The 20,771-nt window shown below is 42.4% G+C and overlaps 1 protein-coding gene across 1 annotated transcript; it reads right to left on the minus strand.

Moving 5' to 3' along the window:
- Positions 1–15,361: 15,361 nt before the first annotated feature.
- LOC309564267 (small ribosomal subunit protein eS21-like) lies at positions 15,362–15,686 on the minus strand (the record flags this gene model as incomplete). The annotated part of the gene is made up of 1 exon (XM_082268890.1): positions 15,362–15,686. Exon 1 carries the CDS (start codon positions 15,641–15,643, stop codon positions 15,362–15,364), a length of 282 nt encoding a protein of 93 aa, XP_082125016.1. The 5' UTR covers positions 15,644–15,686.
- Positions 15,687–20,771: the final 5,085 nt, after the last annotated feature.

The raw sequence follows: 20,771 nt of genomic DNA on the forward strand, positions 1-20,771 counted from the left end.
CTTCTTCTTCAGGCATTTCCACAGGTTCTGGAGGCTACTGCAAAGTGGGTGAGCTTATAGGACAAAATGTTTCCTGATTTATATTTGTATTTAGCTTATATGACTAATCTTGATTTATAAATTATCACAATTTAAGTATCATTAATAAGGTTTAGAGGAAGTGCTTAGCCATGGTAAGCAATATATTGCATTTGATAAAATGGGGGAGGCTTTCGTCCTCCTGCTGTCTAAAGACATAGAACCTCTGTCTTTGCTCCAGCACTGTTTTTCTCAAACAAGCCATCAAGGTGCACCACAATTAATTTTAGGTTGGCCTGGGAGTCCTTCAGTAGCACTATCACCAATTGAAAGGCAATATCCTACAAGGAGGTGCAATCAGCCTAGTACAGGAGGGCAGCACTCTGTAGCCTCTACTCCTATTTCAATAGAGAGATATTTGACCTGTTAAACTTAGGCACCAGGGCAAAGGCCACTCCTAATGGTGTCATAGTGGTATCGATCCTCCTTCCACTCCAGCTGCAAAGGGGGGAATATCCTGCTGAATGCCGCCAAGTGTGGGCTAGGTGCAGTGTTGTGCGATGGGCAGGGAATACACAAGTGAGTCCAAGTTTGGCTATAGCAATATATTGTAGAAAAGTTTAGCAAGTACAAACAGGCCCAGTAGGGGAGCACCCCCCGACCAGAGCCACATACAACCATGACAGGGATAGAACAGTGGTTTGAAGAATGGAAGATGCCAAAATTATCTGCCATGAGGAGCGGAATGTGATAGGGGAGGCTTCCTGGAAGATGTAGACATAGACCCTGCACTCTCCCTACTCCTCCGGAACCTTTCCTTGTCTCTCAACACTGTCCCCATCAGATGGGGATTCTATCCTTACCCTAGCCATTTGCAAAAAGCATACCAAGCCCGGAAGCCAAAGTCCTAAATAGACTCTTTCTGACCGAAGTTGGCCACCATAGTCACATGGGGTGCATGTATCCAATTGGGTAGCAGCCTCTTTGTGACTGAGGAAATCATAGAAGAACCAAGTTATTTTCAACTTCCTACTCCATCTGAATTGCTGCTGTGGTCAAGCACCGTCTGCAGTCGATAACACATAGTGGCATCACTGGGGGGGCAGAGGGGAAAATGGCCCCCCCAAACATTAAACTTTACCCCTCCATCCCCCCCTCCCAACAGGATCCAATTACCACCTCCTGCTCTGGGATGGCAGATCGGTAAGCCCAGATTGCGGGTTCCCTACCCGCCATCCCTGAGCATCAGTGTGAAGAATGTAGCCGGTACTAGAGGAAGCAGTGATGGTGATTCATGTATAGCACTGGATCGTGTCACTTGCAGAGTGATATCAAATGCCCTCCACCTGTGAGAGGAGCGATACAGGAAGCATCAACTCTGCTCTCTACTGCAGCCGCATGTTTCCTGTCATACTGATACTCTGGGATGGTGGGTCGGGAACTAGCCAGCAGTACCCACCAATAGTACCCTCCAGCAGTACCAGCCAGCAGTACCCACTAGCAGTACCAGCCCTGGGGGAAAGCCAGCAGCAGCCACCAGCCATACCCATATGGGGGACAGCAGCAACCAGAGATACCTGGAAACATCCTCAGGAAAAAGTGAATATTGAGGTCAGTTTAGGTGCAGGTAAACCCCAGTGCATCCGCGGGAAAGCAGCCTTAGCCCCTTTCACGAGGTTGGTCCAATCGGGTCCCCCTGTCTGTTTTTCAGGTGGACCCAATCGAACCCTCAATTCACCTCTATAAAGCAGCAGATGTAAATGCACTTGTGTCTGTTTACACCCACCTATCTCCAATCCAATCCACTTAAAAACAGAAGGTGATTCATCCCCTTCTGTCTGGGCGGGTCGGATCGGATCAGAGGGCCCATAGAGTAGAGTGGGCTGTGTCTGTGTCTGCTCTGCCTATGCTGAGTGGACATGGTCCTATCAATTGCCTGCTCCACTCATTGTGGCCCGCAACTGGTTACCAAGTCGCTAAAGGGGCCTTCGCTCCTCAAAAGGTAGGCACCCCTGCTGTAGGGGCATGAGTCCCAGGTAGAGAGGGGCACTATAGCAGCCTTCCCCCTTAGTTTTGAATTGAGGTATAGCCAAGGGAAGGAGTGCTGTATGGAGAGGTGTGCTGTACTGTAGCGCATTAGGAGACCTGTGGGGAGACCATAAAAATCTCCCATTAGGTTGATAAAAGTGTTAAGACCGCCGCCACTGTCGCGGCTGGCCTTAACACTTAAATCACTGTGGTTGGCAGGTCTGACTATTCCTCCCTACCTCCCCCATGCTGAGAGCATGGCATCAATACCAGGCTTTATTACTGCATAAACTGGCACCAATACTAGGCTTTATTATTACTGCGTGACCTGGCACGAATACTAAGATTTAATACTGCATAAACTGCCAACAATTCTAAAAGTTATTACTGCATAAACTGCCACCAATACTAGGCTTTATTACTGCATAAACTGGCACCAATACTAGGGGATATTACTGCATAAACTGGCATCAATACTTGGGGCTATTACTGTGTAAACTGGCACCAATACTAGGGGCTATTACTGCATAAACTGGCACCAATACTAAGAGCTATTACTGCATAAACTGGCACCAATACTAGGGGCTATTACTGCCTTAACTAGCACCACTACTAGGGGATATTACTGCATAAACTGACACCAATACTAGGGCCTTTTACTGCATAAACTGGCACCAATACTAGGGGCTATTACTGCATAAACTTGCACCAATACTAGGGGCTATTGCTGCGTAAGCTGAAACCAATACTAGAGGTTATTACTGCGTAAACTGGCACCATTACTAGGAGATATTACTGTGTAAACTGGCACCACTGTTAGGGGCTATTACTGAATAAACTGGCACCGTTACTAGGGGTTATTACTGTGTAAACTGTCACCAATACTAAGGACTATTTCTGCGTAAACTGGCACCAATACTAGGGGCTATTACTAAGTAATCTGGCACAAATACTAGTGGCTATTACTGCATAAACTGGTACCGATACTTGGGACTTTTACTGCATAAACTGGCACCATTACTAGGGGTTATTACTGTGTAAACTGGCACCAATACTAGGGAATATTACTGCATAAACTGGCACCAATACTAGGGGCTATTACTACGTAATCTGGCACCAACACTAGGGGCTAATACTGCGTAAACTGGCACCAATATTAGGGACTATTGCTACATAATCTGGCACCAACACTAGGGGCTAATACTGCGTAAACTAGCACCAATATTAGGGACTATTGCTGCGTAAACTGGTACCAATACTGGGAGTTATTACTGCATAAACTGGCACCAATAGTAGGGGTTATTACTGTGTAAACTGGCACCAATACTAGGGACTATTACTGCAAAAACTTGCACCAATACTAGGGGCTATAACTGCGTAAACTGGCACCTCTACTAGGCGCTATTATTGCTTAAACTAGCAACGATACTAGGGGTATTACTGCGTAAACTGGCACCAAAACTAGGAGCTATTATTGCATAAACTGGCACAAATCTAGGGGTTATTACTGTGTAAAATGGCACCGATTCTAGGGGCTATTTCTGCATAAACGGGCACCAATACAAGGGGCTATTACTGAATAAACTGGCACCAATACTGGGGGTTATTACTGCAGAAACTGGCTCAAATACTAGGGGCTATTACTGCATAAACTGGCACCAATACTAGGGGTTATTACTGCATAAACTGGCACCAATACTAGAGGCTATTCTAGTCTAATCTGTATACTGATTCCATTTCATTTGATCATCCTCTAGTTGTGTTAACCACTTGCCGACCGCCGCAAGTACATATACTGCGGCGGTCAGCCCCTCACAGGCAAAGTGACGTATGGGTACGTCACTAGCCTGTGAGGCTCTGGGGAGCGAGCGTGCGCCGCCGGAGGCGCGCTCCCGCTCGGTCACGGACCCCCCCGTGCGTGTGCTCGCTGGACCCGATGTCCGCTGGGCACTCGCGATCGTCCGTCACAGCGGAAGAAAGGCAGGCGGCTGATGTAAACAAGCCGCCTGTCATTCTCCCCTGTGTAAGAACAATGATCCTACGGTTCTACTATGTAGGACCGTTGATCACTGTTCCTACACTTCAAGCCACAGCCAATCACAGTAAGAAGCACGCCCCTAGGGACACACATCACCCCTCCCTCTCAAATAAAGTTAACCCCTTCACTACCAGTATTATTTTACAGTAACAGTGCATATGTATAGCACTGATTACTGTAGTAATGTCACTGGTAAACCCAAAAGTGTCAAAAATGTCAGTCAAGGGTCCGATCTGTCCGCCGCAATGTCGCAGTCCCGCAAAAAAAATCGCAGATTGCCGCCATTAAGCGTTAGAAAAAAAACAACAAAAATGACAAAAATCTTTCCCTTAGTTAGTAAACGCAATAACTTTTGCGCAAACTAATCAAAATATGCTTTTTGCGATTTTTTTTACCAAAAATATCTAGCATAAAACAAATTTGCCTAAAATGTTAAAAAATTTAGATTTTTAAATTTTTTGGGGGGGAATTTCATATAAAAAAATTTGAAAAATATTGTTATTTTTGCAAAATTTACTCTCTTTTTTTGTTTATAGCGCATGATCAAAAAATCGCACAGGTGATCAAATACCACCAAAAGAAAGCTCTGTTTGTGGGGGAAAAAAAGACATATTTGTCTAGGTACAGCATTGCACGACCGTGCAATTGTCCGTTAAAGTCACGCAGTGCCGAATCGCAAAATACCCCCTGGTCAGGAAGGGGGTAAAATCTGCCGGGGCTTAAGTGGTTAAATTAGTGCGGAGGTCCAGCGGTGCGGGAAGGGTGCGGCGGCATTTTATTACTTGAATACCTTAACTATAGTATATATTTTATATGCGGCCTGAGAAAATTTCTCTACACTCAATGTGGCCCATAGAAGCCAAAAGGTTGGACACCCATGCTTTAAACTATAAAGTAAAAGCTTTTGAGAGTTTTCCTCTTTCTCAGGTCTCAAGTGTTGGGTTAGTACAATAAAAAGGTATCATATTGCATTACTCTCGTATTTTGTAACCTTATTTTTATATATATATACCTATTTAGTGTTTTTCAGTGGTATGATTTAGTGGTGAAAATTATGAATGCCCCCCCTCCCCCCAATTTTGACTGTGGTATCTAATTTGCCCCCCCCCCCATATATTGTTCCTAGAGTCGTCACTGATAAAACAGACTGCATCTGCCCACAAATCTTGCTTTCAAACTGATGTTTTCTAACTTTTTATACAGGCCTGTGACCTTGCTAGTTCCTGGGAGTTATCTGAATATTATGACAATGCAGATTCCACTGCAGTGAAATCAGAGGCGTAACTAGAACCTTCAGGGCCCTGATGCAAGAAACCATGAAGGGCCCCCCAGACCCCCTGGCCGGGGCCCTTACCTTCAAGCCCAGGGCTTTTCCCACTAATCCTGGGGCTCTTTACACTCGTTGCATGGCCTTTTATTACGGTCCCGCAGCAGGATTCTTTCACAAGTTCTGCAGTGGGCCCCCTTCCTGCAATCTTGTGGGCCCCCTTCCTGCAATCTTGGGGCCTCCCCACAGTGGTGCAATGCCAGGGTCCGGTCGCAAGTGTGACCTTTGCGATCCTGGAAGTTCACCCACTGGTTTGCTACTGGGCCCCCTGGAGCATGGGGCCCGGTAGCGATTGCAACCCCTGCAACCCCTGTAGTTACGCCCCTGAGTGAAATCACTGCAACATTGTCACCCTTTTAAGCTCAGTGATCCCATGCAGGCAGAGGAGGAGGTTTCCTAGTGCTGCTTCGATTCCTTCTCCTGGCCCTGGCAACCATAAGAATGTTATTACTCCAGCATCCATGGACCAGGTGAGTTAATAAAAAAAAAAAAAACACTACAAGTATCATATGGGAAGAGTTATCTTCACTGTGTTGCAGAGTTGTGTGTCAGATATGTGGTCTCCCATTGTGCATTTTGGTTCCTTCTGTCTACCACTACAAAACTGTATTCTGTATTGATTTATTGGATAAAGCTACGGCACAAGTATGTATTATCTTTTTCTTTACAGGGTGCATTATTTATTTATTTGTTGTTACAGTATTTAGAAATCAAGCTGCTTTAAGTTCTTCTAGTAAAGGTCTTATTTTACAGAAACATTGGCACTTTTAAAACATTGATAAAGAGATTCCTAATAGATGTCCTGAAATTTCCAGTGACTCTCCGATCGTATCTCTTTGCATCTCTACATGCTAATTTACTAAAGCCTTCTATGTAAGATATTGTACTGTATTTAAAACACATTTTTTGCATAAACGTGACACTTAGGTTATACAGTAGATTTGAAACTCTATTAAAACATTGATAAAGTAGTATAACAATTATTTTACTAAAATATAATTATGTCTATGTGAATTTTTAGTTATAAGTCTTTGTTTTACATGCCCCTACACCAAAGCCTTTTATAGGAGGTGCATATATAGCATTTTACTTTTAAAAAAAAAAAACAACAGTTCTTATAAAGTGAACTTTAGGTGATTGTCCTTGAAAACCTACTGTATGCGCAATTATTGGAAACAACACATATTATATATTTTACAAACAAAATAAAAGAACAATTCCTACCAAGTACATTTCCTGTGTTGTCCTTCAAAAACTAAAATAAGCAGTACATGTGCACATTTGCAATGAATGGATACAGAAATGCAAAACGCTGATTCACAGCTTGTATCATATCATAATAATCAAAGTCAAGGGTATATGATGTTCTAAAATAAAAAAAAAAAAAAAAAAAATACTTATATTTCAGATCATTGTGGAGGTGGAAAATCTACAAATTACTAATGAAAAATATTTTTATTTGAACATATTGGGAGACAAGTATGGATAAATGTTAAGTTTAAACATAATATATTGTAAATATACTATATATTAATAATTACTGCCATGGTAAGTCTATGGATCACAAATAACTGTGTATGCAATTAGAAGATTTTCGGATTTAGAGCCCAATTGAGGTCTCACAGCTTTGTACTCATATATATAATATCTCACATAAGTGAGTATACCCCTCACATTTTTGTAAATATTTTATTATATCTTTTCATGTGACAACACTGAAGAAATGACACTTTGCTACAATGTAAAGTAGTGAGTGTACAGCTTGTATAACAGTGTAAGTTTTCTGTCCCCTCAAAATAACTCAACACACAGCCATTAATGTCTAAACCGCTGGCAACATAAGTGAGTATACTCCTAAATGAAAATGTTGAGATTGCCATCTCCCCAGTGTCATTTGACTCATTAGTGACCCATTAGTGTTAAAAGGTCTCAGGTGTGAATGGGGAGCAGGTGTGTTAAATTTGGTGTTATTGCTCTCACTCTTTCATACTGGTCACTGGAAGTTCAACATGGCACCTCATGGCAATTGGAACGCTCTCAGGATCTGAAAAGAATAATTGTTGCTCTGCATAAAGATGGCCTAGGCTATAAAAAGATTGCCAATACTCTGAAACTGAGCTTCAGAACAGTGGTCAAGACTATACAGCAGTTTAGCAGGACAGGTTCCACTCAGAACAGGCCTCGCCATGGTCGACCAAAGAAGTTGAGTGCACGTGCTCTGCGTCATATCCAGAGGTTGTCTTTGGGAAATAGACATATGAGTGCTGTCAGCATTGCTACAGAGGTTGAAGAGGCTGAGGGTCAGCCAGCCACTGCTCAGATCATATGCCACACACTGCATCAAATTGGTCTGCATGGCTGCCATCCCAGAAGGAAGCCTCTTTTAAAGATGATGCACAAGAAAGCCCACTAACAGCTTACTGAAGACAGGACTTGAACTTGGATTACTGGAAACCATGTCCTGTGGTCCGATAAGACCAGGATAAACTTATTTGGTTCAGATGGTGTCAAGCATGTGTGGCGGCAACCAGGTAAGGAGTACAAAGACAAATGCAAGACGCATTTGTCTTTGTACTCCTTACCTACAGTCAAGCATGGTGGTGGGAGTGTCTCGGTCTGACGCTGCATGAGTTCTGCCAGCACTGGGGAGCTACAGTTAATTGAGGGAATAAAACATGTACTGTGACATACTGAAGCTCAGCATGATCCCCTCCATTCAGAGACTGGGCCTCAGGGCAGTATTCCATCATGATAACGACCTCCAAGACAACCACTGCCTTGCTAAAGAAGCTGAGGGTAAAGGTGATTGACTGGCCAAGCATGTTTCCAGGCCTAAACCCTACTAAGCATCCATGGGGCATCCTCAAATGGAAAGTGGAGGAGCGTAAGGTCTCTAACATCCACCAGCTCTGTGATGTTGTCATGGAGGATTGGAAGAGGACTCCAGTGGCAAGCTGTTAATCTCTGGTGAACTCCATGCTCAAAAGGGTTTAGGCAGTGCTGGAAAATAATGGTAGCCACACTTTTGGCCCAATTTAGACATTTTTACTTAGGGGGTGTACTCACTTTTGTGAGATACTGTATTTCTTTTCCTCCACATTCTGCACATATTATGGTTAGTGCTTATTTGTTTCTTGGAAATGCTTTAAAAAAATATTTTTTTTCTAAAGCCATAGACCATAGACAAATTAAAATTCTGATGGTTCAGCTGAGATTCGCTGAATTTTGATCAGTATGCGGCTTATGCTGTTCAACAGAAGCTGATTGTTAGATTGACTTACTGTATGTCAAAAGAACAAGTTGGAAAATCAGTGGCTGCTGATCAGTGTTTTCGGACAATGCAGGGTCTCATCAAAACACAGTGTCCCACTGAGGAGAATTCTTCCATCTGCCTCGCTTGTGTGGATGGAGAAATCTATTCATTTTTTTAAACTCATCTTAGGCCAGTTTAAAGGCTAAGTTCACCAATTGTGTATTTTTTTTTTTTCACAGAAGCCTGCAGAGCATTGCACCAGTGGTATGGGGGAGCAATTTCAGGCTCCTACAAATACTACCAGCAGCTCTGTTGCCCATCCAGCTGTATAGACTCTTAGTTACAGAGTTTTAGTCAGTGTGAATGAACTACGATGGTGCTGATCAGCACACTTGTGGTCCACTGAAATTACATTTCAAATTTTCAAAATGTGACAGCGAGTGCAGGGAGAGGAAGTACTGCCTGCTGTCATAGGAATGGGTATAACATGTAACATGCTCCTAAAGGTGAACCTATCCTATAAGTGAACATTCTACTTACAACCCTGGCACTGCAGTTCACTTTGCTAGCATAGCTGAGTAGCAAATCAAAGGGAATGTGCCTGCCTAGGCCTATAACATTACAAAGTGCAATGGGTATTCCTCTGGTGCCTATTGTACTGTACAAAAAGCATTATACAGATAAAGTAAGGACTGATTTGTGTATAGTCCAATGCACTAGGTATACTACATTTGGCCACCTTATTTAGATGCATACAGTAGATGGATTTTTGGGTAGTCTTAGTTTTACCAGCATTTAAAAATGTATAATATGTGTGTGTGAATACTGTATATCTCAGCTGTGTATTTACCTATTTGCCTTGCCTGGAGTTTCATTTTAACATAAGATAATTGTACTACATGTGCTACATGTGCTACTCGATATACAAGGGAATGTTTATGAATACATAAATTCTTTAGCTTGTATGATATTTTGCTGCAGAATGCCACATTTAGATAATTTATACTGCAATTAAATGAACTATAGCCAATAAAGGTAATTTCACTGTTGGGCATTGTGGCATGTGAGTAGGACTAAACTGTTGAAATCCATAAAAAAGAATTGTGTATGTATGTACAATATGTATATATATATATATATATATATATATATATATATATATATATATATATATATATACAGTGGGTACGGAAAGTATTCAGACCCCCTTAAATTTTTCACTCTTTGTTATATTGCAGCCATTTGCTAAAATCATTTAAGTTCATTCTTCTTCCTTATGAATGTACACATAGCACCCCATACTGACAGAAAAACACAGAATTGTTGACATTGTTGCAGATTTATTAAAAAAGAAAAACTGAAATATCACATGGTCCTAAGTATTCAAACCCTTTGCTGTGACACTCATATATTTAACTCAGGTGCTTTCCATTTCTTCTGATCATCCTTGAGATGGTTCTACACCTTCATTTGAGTCCAGCTGTGTTTGATTATACTGATTGGACTTGATTAGGAAAGCCACACACCTGTCTATATAAGACCTTCCAGATCACAATGCATGTCAGAGCAAGGTCAAAGGAACTGCCTGAAGAGCTCAGAGACAGAATTGTGGCAAGGCACAGATCTGGCCAAGGTTACAAAAAGATTTCTGCTGCACTTAAGGTTCCTAAGAGCACAGTGGCCTCCATAATCCTCAAATGGAAGATGTTTGGGACGACCAGAACCCTTCCTAGAGCTGGCCGTCCGGCCAAACTGAGCTATCGGGGGAGAAGAGCCTTGGTGAGAGAGGTAAAGAAGAACCCAAAGATCACTGTGGCTGAGCTCCAGAGATGCAGTCAGGAGATGGGAGAAAGTTGTAGAAAGTCAACTGCAGCCCTCCACCAGTCGGGGCTTTATGGCAGAGTGGCCCGACGGAAGCCTCTCCTCAGTGTAAGACACATGAAAGCCCGCATGGAGTTTGCTAAAAAACACCTGAAGGACTCCAAGATGGTGAGAAATAAGATTCTCTGGTCTGATGAGACCAAAATAGAACTTTTTGGCCTTAATTCTAAGCGGTATGTGTGGAGAAAACCAGGCACTGCTCATCACCTGTCCAATACAGTCCCAACAGTGAAGCATGGTGGTGGCAGCATCATGCTGTGGGGGTGTTTTTCAGCTGCAGGGACAGGACGACTGGTTGCAATTGAGGGAAAGATGAATGCGGCCAAGTACAGGGATATCCTGGACAAAAACCTTCTCCAGAGTGCTCTGGACCTCAGACTGGGCCGAAGGTTTACCTTCCAACAAGACAATGGCCCTAAGCACACAGCTAAAATAACGAAGGAGTGGCTTCACAACAACTCCGTGATTGTTCTTGATTGGCCCAGCCAGAGCCCTGATTTAAACCCAATTGAGCATCTCTGGAGAGACCTAAAAATGGCTGTCCACCAATGTTTACCATCCAACCTGACAGAACTGGAGAGGATCTGCAAGGAGGAATGGCAGAGGATCCCCAAATCCAGGTGTGAAAGACTTGTTGCATCTTTCCCAAAAAGACTCCTGGCTGTATTAGATCAAAAGGGGGCTTCTACTAAATACCGAGCAAAGGGTCTGAATACTTAGGACCATGTGATATTTCAGTTTTTCTTTTTTAATAAATCTGCAACAATGTCAACAATTCTGTGTTTTTCTGTCAGTATGGGGTGCTATGTGTACATTCATGAGGAAGAAGAATGAACTTAAATGATTTTAGCAAATGGCTACAATATAACAAAGAGTGAAAAATGTAAGGGGGTCTGAATACTTTCCGTACCCACTGTATATAGTATATATTATGAATGAAGCAAGCATCAGTGTCATGGTTCTTCAAACAATTATGATCTTTAATCTGAACTAATATGCAGTTACATGCTCTAAAAAAAAATATACACACTATAATACTAAAAGTATTGGGATGCCTGCTTCATTATTGAGTTGGCCCACCCTTTGCAGCTATAACAGCTTCAACTCTTCTGGGAAGGCTGTCCACAAGGTTTAGGAGTGTGTCTATCGGAATGTTTGACCATTCTTCCAGAAGCGCATTTGTGAGGTTAGGCACTGATGTTGGATGAGAGGCCTTGTTTGCAGTCTCCACTCTATTTCATTCCAAAGGTTTTCTATTGGGTTGGGTTCAGTACTCTGTGCAGGCCAATCAAGCTCCTCCACCCCAAACTCGCTCATATATGTCTTTATGGACCTTGCTTCCAAAGCATTTAGTGGATGGGGGATTATGGTGTGGGGTTATTTTTCAGGAGTTGGGCTTGGACCCTTAAATTCCAGTGAAAGAAACTCTTAAGGCGTCAGCATACCAAGACATTTTGGACAATTTATTTCCTGCTCCCAATTTTTTGGAACAGTTTGGGGATAGCCCCTTCCTGTTCCAAAATGACTGTGCACCAGTGCACAAAGCAAGGTCCATAAAGACATGGATGAGTGAGTTTAGGATGGAGGAACTTGACTGGCTTACACAGAGTTCTGACCTCAACCTGGCAGACCACCTTTGGGATGAAATAGAGCAGAGACTAGGAGCCAGACCTCTTGTCTAACATCAGTGCCTGAACTAACAAATGTGCTTCTGGAAGAATGGTCAAACATTCCAATAGACACACTCCTAAACCTTGTGGGCAGCTTTCCTGTAAGAGGTGAAGCTGGTAAAGATGCAAAGGGTGGGCCAACTTAATATTGAACGCTTGGGACTAATGCCTCGTACACACGCAACGATTGTTGGCCGACCGATCGGCCGTCTTTTGTCCAGTGTTGTTGTGTTGGTTGAAATGTGCTCTAGACTGCACACAAATTTTTTCGGCCAACAACAACCAACTTCAGAAGTGATGTCATGTGTTGGTTTACTTTCCGTGTGTTTTTTCTTCTCTGAGCATGCCCAGTCTTGCTCATCTGATTTTTGTCTGCCGAAATCTGTACTGACTGACGAACAATCGGCCGTTCTGTTGATGGCCAACAAAAATTTTATAGCATGCACACCAGATTTTTTTCAGCCGAAAAGTCGCAGTCGGTTGTCGGAAGCATCATACTAACAAGCCGACAATCGGCCGATTGGACGTTGGCCGAAAATTCACGGCCAACAATCGAGGCTACGAGGCTTAAGACTGGGATGCCATTAAAGTTCATGTGTGTGTAAAGGCAGGTGTCCCCCAATACTTTTGGTTATATATATATATATATATATATATATATATATATATATATATATAATTAAGGACCTGTCACTTGAAGGAATTGGACTATTGGTGGGTGAATTACACATTTTACATCTATGTATTCATATGATGAATTGAACTTTATTTGGTATATTGTACTTTTGTACTTTCCTATAAATATAGGCAGTGCACTTTACATATATTGGTTTAATATATAACTCCTTGTCCTTTTAAACATATATTAAACTAGCAAAGTTTCAGATTCAACCCAAATTTGGCCAGTTTGTTTTAGGATGATTTGAAATTCACATTTTTACAGATCACACTGTGCTGATATATAACGGGCACTCCATGCTGTTTTAAAGTCCTCCCAGGCCAGTCTGTGCCTTTCTGTTATGCCTCACAGCTAGCATGTGTGAGGTTTCTACACAACCAGAACAGGAATCAACATAATTAGGCACTTAGCTTTCTCTGTGCTACAGCTTTATTCAGAACAGTGCAAGTTTTAAGTAAAGATCAAGTCAGCAAAAAAACTTTATAATACTAATCAGAAAAGAATAATAATGGATTTAGCAAACCTCAACTTATGGGTATATTTAATATCCTCGGCTCTGAGGTGACTGAACTCTGGGAACTTTTCTGTCTGTGTGCAATGAACAGTGATCTGGCTGTTTCTTCTCTCTAAAAAGCAGGAAGAAAAAACTGCAATATCAGTAAGTAAAAGCAGCAAACATTACACAGATTACACTTAGGCACACAGTTAGTGCCGGTTCACACTTGTGCGATGCGGGAAGGCTGCGAATATACAGCGTGTTCCCGCATCGCATCCGCACCCCTGGCAGTTCACACTGCCATATGCGATACGCTGGGGGTGTCAATTAAAAGTTAACGACACCTCCAGATAAGATCGCATATCGCAGTGCGATCTGTAAGTTCGCACAGAATCGGATCGCACTAGTGTGAACCACCATGCGATCCGATTCTGCTGCGGACCAAAAAAAGGGTCCTGTGCGTCTTTTAGTGCGATTGCGGTGCGAATTCAGCCATACAAACTGTATGGCTGAATTAAAACCGCACAGAGATCGCATGTCATTTTAGGAGCAGTGCGCTCCGAATTACATGCGATCTCTGTGATCGCACTAATGGGAACCGGCACTAAAAGAGGATCTCCAGTCATTTTTGTGTTTATTAAATGTCTGCACCTACAAAAAGTGTATCTAAAGACAAAAGGGAGAGGTGCTTCTAATTGTAGACTTTAAGCAATTTATTCCAAAGTAACACATAGACAACTCACATGTAGGTATGTTAAAACAGGCACGTCAAGGTAATAAAGCAGTCCCAGGGATCCTCGGTGGATGTGTGACTCATTCTTTGGCCCCACCACCCATTCCTCATTTCAGACCTAAGGGACAGATTGGAACTATCAACTTCAATAAAGTTAATACTAGGGGTGTACTGACTGATTTTAATCATTTTTACAACAGAAGGCCCACAGGAAAAAACTTTCCAAAATGCTTAAATATTGTCCCTAAACCTACTCAGAATAATTACAGAGACAACTCGTCTCGTAATAACAACCATAATACTAGAAACCCCGCACCCCCAGTCATTAGTTCCCTTCTCCTCCCCTCTAACAACATCAGTACTGTTCATAACAGTTCTATCTTACCCTTGGACCAGTCCGTTATTGACTCTCTCTCCACCTGCAATAATGAAGGACAATCTAAATATGTAGATATTACTCCTGTCCCAAGTAGTGCATCTGAACATTGCACATTAGCTGGACATTCTTCTACGGACACCTTCCACCCACTCGACAATATCTCAGACCAGATCCCCTCCACATTAGTTTTAACTCCCTCCAAAAGCCCACATTTTTTAGTATACAGTCCTCCTCGCCCCCTACCCAAAAAAAAAGAAAACACACAGGAGAGGATGTCGAGGAAGACGAAAAAGATCCAAACACAAATCTGCAAAAATGCCGCAGAAAATATACTATTTCTCATCTCATGTTCTATCTGATGCAGATACTTCCCATTTAAGCTGAGGATTACATTGTGCTTCAGTTAATAGGTCAAATTCCTTTCTTCTATTCAAAGATCTCAATAGTTACATCAGAAACTTAACACTTAAAAGATATTTCCACCAAAAAAAAAAGAAAAGGATAGAATAACTTTTCATACGGAAAATACCCTTACTTCCCCTCCACCTTTGTCTTTGATTTTGACACTGATATCATGGACATCTTAGACACGTTATCCATAGAGGATGGCTCCCTGAGCTTGTTTACACAGCATCTAGCCACTTCTCCACCATTAGCTCACTCATCCCTTAAACCCAGGTCCATCTTTTATCCTTCACATGCCAAAGGCCCGTACCTAGAGAGTTTTTATAGTAGTATAGGAGTTTTTTATGTAGTCTATGCTGACTTCCTCAAAACTCTGTCACTATCCCTCTTCCACCACCCCCAAGACAAACAACCTGTCAAAATCAGAAAATAAAGCTTTTAATCTTCTAACATTTTATTTTTCCTTATAAAGGTTCATTTTAAAGGTTTCTTTGTTTAGAACAATGCCACCCCATTTTGCTAGCCCGAGAATGGCATCATCAAATTCACGCATCCTACGAATGCTGCCACAGATCACGTAGGTTTTGTACTGGCCAGTTACTCTGCCTGTTGTCTTGTCAAACTCTGCAATATTAATCTGGACGAAAGCATGGTCCTTGGCACCAATGATTTGGTTGCTGGCAGAACATTTACGGGGGACATACAAGTCCACAAATTCACTGGCATCGTTCTGCATGTTGCACCTTGATTACAGTCACGAGGTCCTCATGCTTGCTGTAATGGCCGACAAGAAAGAGAGCTTTTAATCTTCTAATGCAAAAACAAGATATCATTATTAAACAAGTAGACAAGGGTGGAGGGATTGTCATACAAGACAAAACTGACTATGTGGCTGAGGCCAATAGACTTCTATCAGAAAACACAGTATACCAAAAATTACAAAAATACCCTATAACTGATTTCACTCGAGAAGCTGAACTACTAGTCAAATCAGCATTAGAAAATTAAGTCCTAAACAAGTCAGAGGCCTCTTTTTTCCACAAAGATTTTTACCAGACCCCGTATTTTTATCATCTCCTCAAAATACACAAAAATCAAATAACTCCACGGGGAGACCAATAGTGGCAGCCATGGACAGTATCACCACCGGTTTTAGCCAATATATTGAGCAATATCTACCACCATTGGTCCATCAATTTCAATCCTACATAAGAGATGGTACACATCTCTCAGAGTTGCTGTCCCCCTATCGGTGGGAGACCACCTATGTGTTCCTCTCTCTGGATGTCAACTCATTGTATACATTCATCCCCCATTAATTTGGTCTATAGGCTTTGGAATTCTTCCTAGCCCAAGACCCGTTAACCAACCCAAGACAGGCTGCTTTTATCTTTAAAGCAACAAAGTTTTGCCTTACACATAACTATTTCAACTTTAAAGGAGAGTTCTACCTACAGCTACAGTGCACTGCCATGGGGGCCAATTTTGCACCATCATATGCAAATTTGGCAATGGGCTTTTGGGAGTCCAACTATATTTGTGTAAGGTTCTGGCACTCTCAGTGCCTCCTATCACATTATTTCCGGGTGCTTTCCATCTACCTAGATAGATGAAGCACATATAGGTGTGTTTCCCTTTAAGACTGATGCTGTCATCACTGAGCGCCGGACTGGATGGCTATTTAGATCGCCGGCTCTCACTCACATGTGTTCGTTCAAACTGCCTTGTGCCTTGATGCTAACCTGTCTTGAAGCTCTCATGCTTGCAAGCATACCTCGCTATCGGAACCACGCTGCGCTGATCCCTGTATCCCGCTACCGGATCATCCGCTCTTGCCGAACCTCTCCTCTGCTACATTGCTATTAGTGATAAGTACCCCACAGGGGAACCTCTATAACCTTTATACTAAAGCTTACACTATCTAGCTCTGCATACTAAGGACTATTACTACATCTGCATTATCTAAGATTGCTAGCTCTTGAGCCTACTACCACCTGTTCTTGCACTGGGTTGATCTCTCTTGTATGTCCACCTGCTACTCTGTCATCTGCTACCATACATGATTGCTAAACCTATCTGCATCCCATCTGCTACTATCTTACTTTCAAGAACATTTCCTTTCAAGTGTCTGTCATCTACCATCTCTACCCAACCTGTCTCTTCAGCCTATCATCACTGTGTTACTATATACATAAGTCACTCTAGGAAACATCTTATTGAGTGTGTGTATTTACTTGCTGAATTGAGATCCTCCACACATGATGAGTCATTGAGAGTTGGGAATGGTGTCTCAGCGTTTATCTTACATGACTACTGAAGTGGAATATTTCTGCAGCTGAAAATCCACATCATACATAAAACCCAGGAGCGTTACAATTTGGCGTCAAAATCCCTTTTTTGCCACCATTGTCTTCCTCGGATGATACATAGATGATATCATCATATGGGACCTACTGACCCTATTACCCCTTTGTAGAATAGTGCAATGAAAACCCTTATGGGCTGTTGTTCACATACAGTATGTGCTAGGTATTGATACTCTAGCCTTTTTAGATCTAGAACTCGGCTGAGGGCACAATATGTGTAAATAATTACACCAAGCCTGCTTCTGGCAACTCTTTTTTGCATTGTAATAGCTGCCACTTCCCCAACTGGATTTGCAATATCCCCAAAGGACAATTCTACAGGATACGACAAAATTGCACCCGGGATATAGATTACATAGAACAGAGAAACACTCTCAAAAGAAAGTTCCTGTACAAGGATTATCCTGAATCTTTGATTAATCAAGCCTTCGAATCTTATCTTGGAGGAAAACCACCCAAAAAAAGAAATTCACCAGATTCGGCACCACTTTCCATTTTCAATACAAGAAAATGGAAAAAATCTTGGCCCAACACTGGAGCATACTATTAGAGGATCAAAAACATTATTCAGGATCGCCCTAGAATGACCTATTCTATGGCCCCCAACCTTAAAAATGAAATTGCTCCCAGCAAACCTAAGCCCTGTGCCCCAGTTACAGTACAACCAGTTTTTATACCCTTGGTAGGGATGTACCAGTCCCATAAGGCCCGATGTCAAATGGGACAATTCATCCATCACAGATAAAAGACATTACGGATTAAAGGGTAAACCTTCCAAATAGACAATTTTTTCAACTGTTCCTCTGACTTTGTGATTTATGGACTGTTCTGCCCCTGTGGACTGATCTATGTGGGCCGCACCATCCTTTACTGAATTTCATCAAAAATCCAGTGCTGGACTCCTAGTGTGGGTCATCGAACAAATGCCTAGATCCCTTCCGGAAGCTAAATGGTATAAGAGACTATGTGCTAGAAAGACCTTTTGGATTTACTCTTTTGATACTCTCTCACTGAGGGGCCTCAATGAGGGAATAAAACTGCCACCATTCTCAAACAGCATTTTTTCTTTGGAGGTGTCAGTTTTGCTGAAGTAGGTTTTTTGGTAATGGTAATTAAAAAAACATTTAATTGTGAACAGAAAAAGCACAACACATTTACAGTAACAATCCAATAAACAAACCACTAAATTATGCCTGCAACATAAATAACAAAAATAACTAACTACATAAAATAAAAACTACAGAGAAAAGGTAAATGGGAAGCAAGGCAGAGCAAGATCAGGCAGGATGACAAAGTAGCAGAGGGTACAGGTGACACAGGTTAGGCTGATACAAGACTCAGAGCAGGTACTGGTACACAAGCACCCAGCAGCCAGCTTCATGTGGTCACTAATTGCTAGGCTCTGCTGTCTGCTGGGAGACATCTGCTAGTGGATACCAACATTGCTGCATTCAGGTCCAAGAACCTAAAGCCCCGTACACACGCGTCGATAATTGGCCGTGAATTTTCGGCCAACGTCCGATCGGCGGATTTTCGGCTTGTTAGTATGATGCTTCCGACAACCGACTCTTACTTTTTGGCCGAAAAAAATCTGGTGTGCAGGCTATAAAATTTTTGTTGGCCGTCAACACAACAGCCGATTTTCCATCAGTCAGTACGGATTTCGGGAGACAAAAATCTGATGAGCAAGACTGGGCATGCTCAGAGAAGAAAAAACACACGGAAAGTAAACCAGCACATGACATCACTTCTGAAGTAGATTTTTGTTGGCCGAGAAAATTTGTGTGCAGTCTAGGCACATTCCAACCAACAAATCACCACTCTTGGACAAAAGTCGAACGATCGGTCGGCCCGATAATTGTTGCATGTGTACGAGGCATTAGTGTCACCCATAGTTTTTCTAGCAGACCTGCAGATTCCTGACAGAAGCTGAATATCTACATAAAGTGTGGGTTTTGAGTGCAGGGGCTCCCCTGGCCCAAATAAAACTAGTTAAAAATGAATATACATTCATTGAAGCTCTAACTCCTAGCCTATTGATAGTTTGGTTAATCAGGTTGCTTTATGCTCTTCAAAAGTTTGTTTGAGATTTTCCAATACACATTATGATTCAGACATAAATTAAAGTCATATCTAAAGCCAACAATACAGTAATAAATTTTATCAACATAAAATATGCATGACTACAGTTTGGAGACATGACACTGCTAATTATGGGATATAGTACAAATTCTGCTTTGTAAAAGTAGAGTTTTCAAAATTGCCCAGGGGATGAGATTTGTTCTTTCAGTCTTTCATTTATATATGTAGATTAATGACCACAGAGTTTATACAAGGAAGAAATGCTTACATTTGCTGAATATACAAACTGTTTGTAACTGTTACAAAATACTGGGGAGACGTAGATAAATTAGTACTATTTGATGAAAGGTTCAGCATTTTTTCAGTACATGACTGCATGGCTTATTTAATATTATTTTAAATATTATATTACTAACATTGAATAAAAAACATAAAACTAAGGCCCCGTTCACACTGGGGCGATCCGACTTGGGGGGGGCGACCTCCGAGGTCGCGGTGCGAGCAGCGCGCCGCGACCTCGGAGCGGCCGGGACGGACTTCATAACATTGAAGTCTATGACGGTCGCTCCGGGTCGCCCCAAAGAAGCTCCGGACCCTTTTTCTAAGTCGGAGCGACTTGTGTCGCTCCTATTAGAACGGGTCCGCAGCTTCCCTATGGAAGGCGACCTACGGCGACCTGTGAGGCGACCAGGTTGCCTCACAGGTCGCCCCAGTGTGAACGGGGACTCAACAATCCTTTAAAACTTTGTGTAAAAATATTTTTTTGGTCCCTTTGCAATATTATCTTTTTTTGACAGGCACATAAAGTAGATACTATGGTGCAAAAAACACAAAACTTGAGTTCATCATGGCAAGGATGATTTTGAAGACTTGCTGGACAGTTTGCATGATAACAGAACGATAGAGATGAGCTTCGGGTTCAGGTCTATGGAAGGTGCTCCCCAATCCAAGCTGTTTATAGTTTGTCAAACAGGTAAACCAAATGTTTGAACTGTCCACCCACACTGAAACTGTGGCATCTACTGCAGCCAGAATTCATTCCTTTAGGCCCCTTTCACACAGGCGGACCGTTGAGATCCGCCTGTCCGTTTTTTTGGAGGATCTGAACGGTCCCCCCATGCATTCCTATGGGGCATCGGATGTCAGCAGAGACATGTCCGCTGACATCCGATCTGTCAAATCTGGACGGATGGAAACCCTATTTTCCATCCGTCCAGCGGATCGGATCGGATGGGATCGGGTGAGAACGGACTGACGGTCCGTTGACATCCAATTTTCCCCATAGAGATGCATGGGGAACTGTCAGCTGTGTCTCCGCACACAGCGCGGAGACACAGCTGTCCTCCTGATGCTCAGCGGGGGATCGGCGGCTCGATCCCCCGCTGAGAAAAATGGACTCCGTCCAACGGACGGAGT

Source organism: Pelophylax lessonae (genome assembly GCF_965119305.1).
Source record: "Pelophylax lessonae genome assembly, chromosome: 9".
In the NCBI taxonomy this organism is placed as follows: Eukaryota; Metazoa; Chordata; class Amphibia; order Anura; family Ranidae; genus Pelophylax; species Pelophylax lessonae.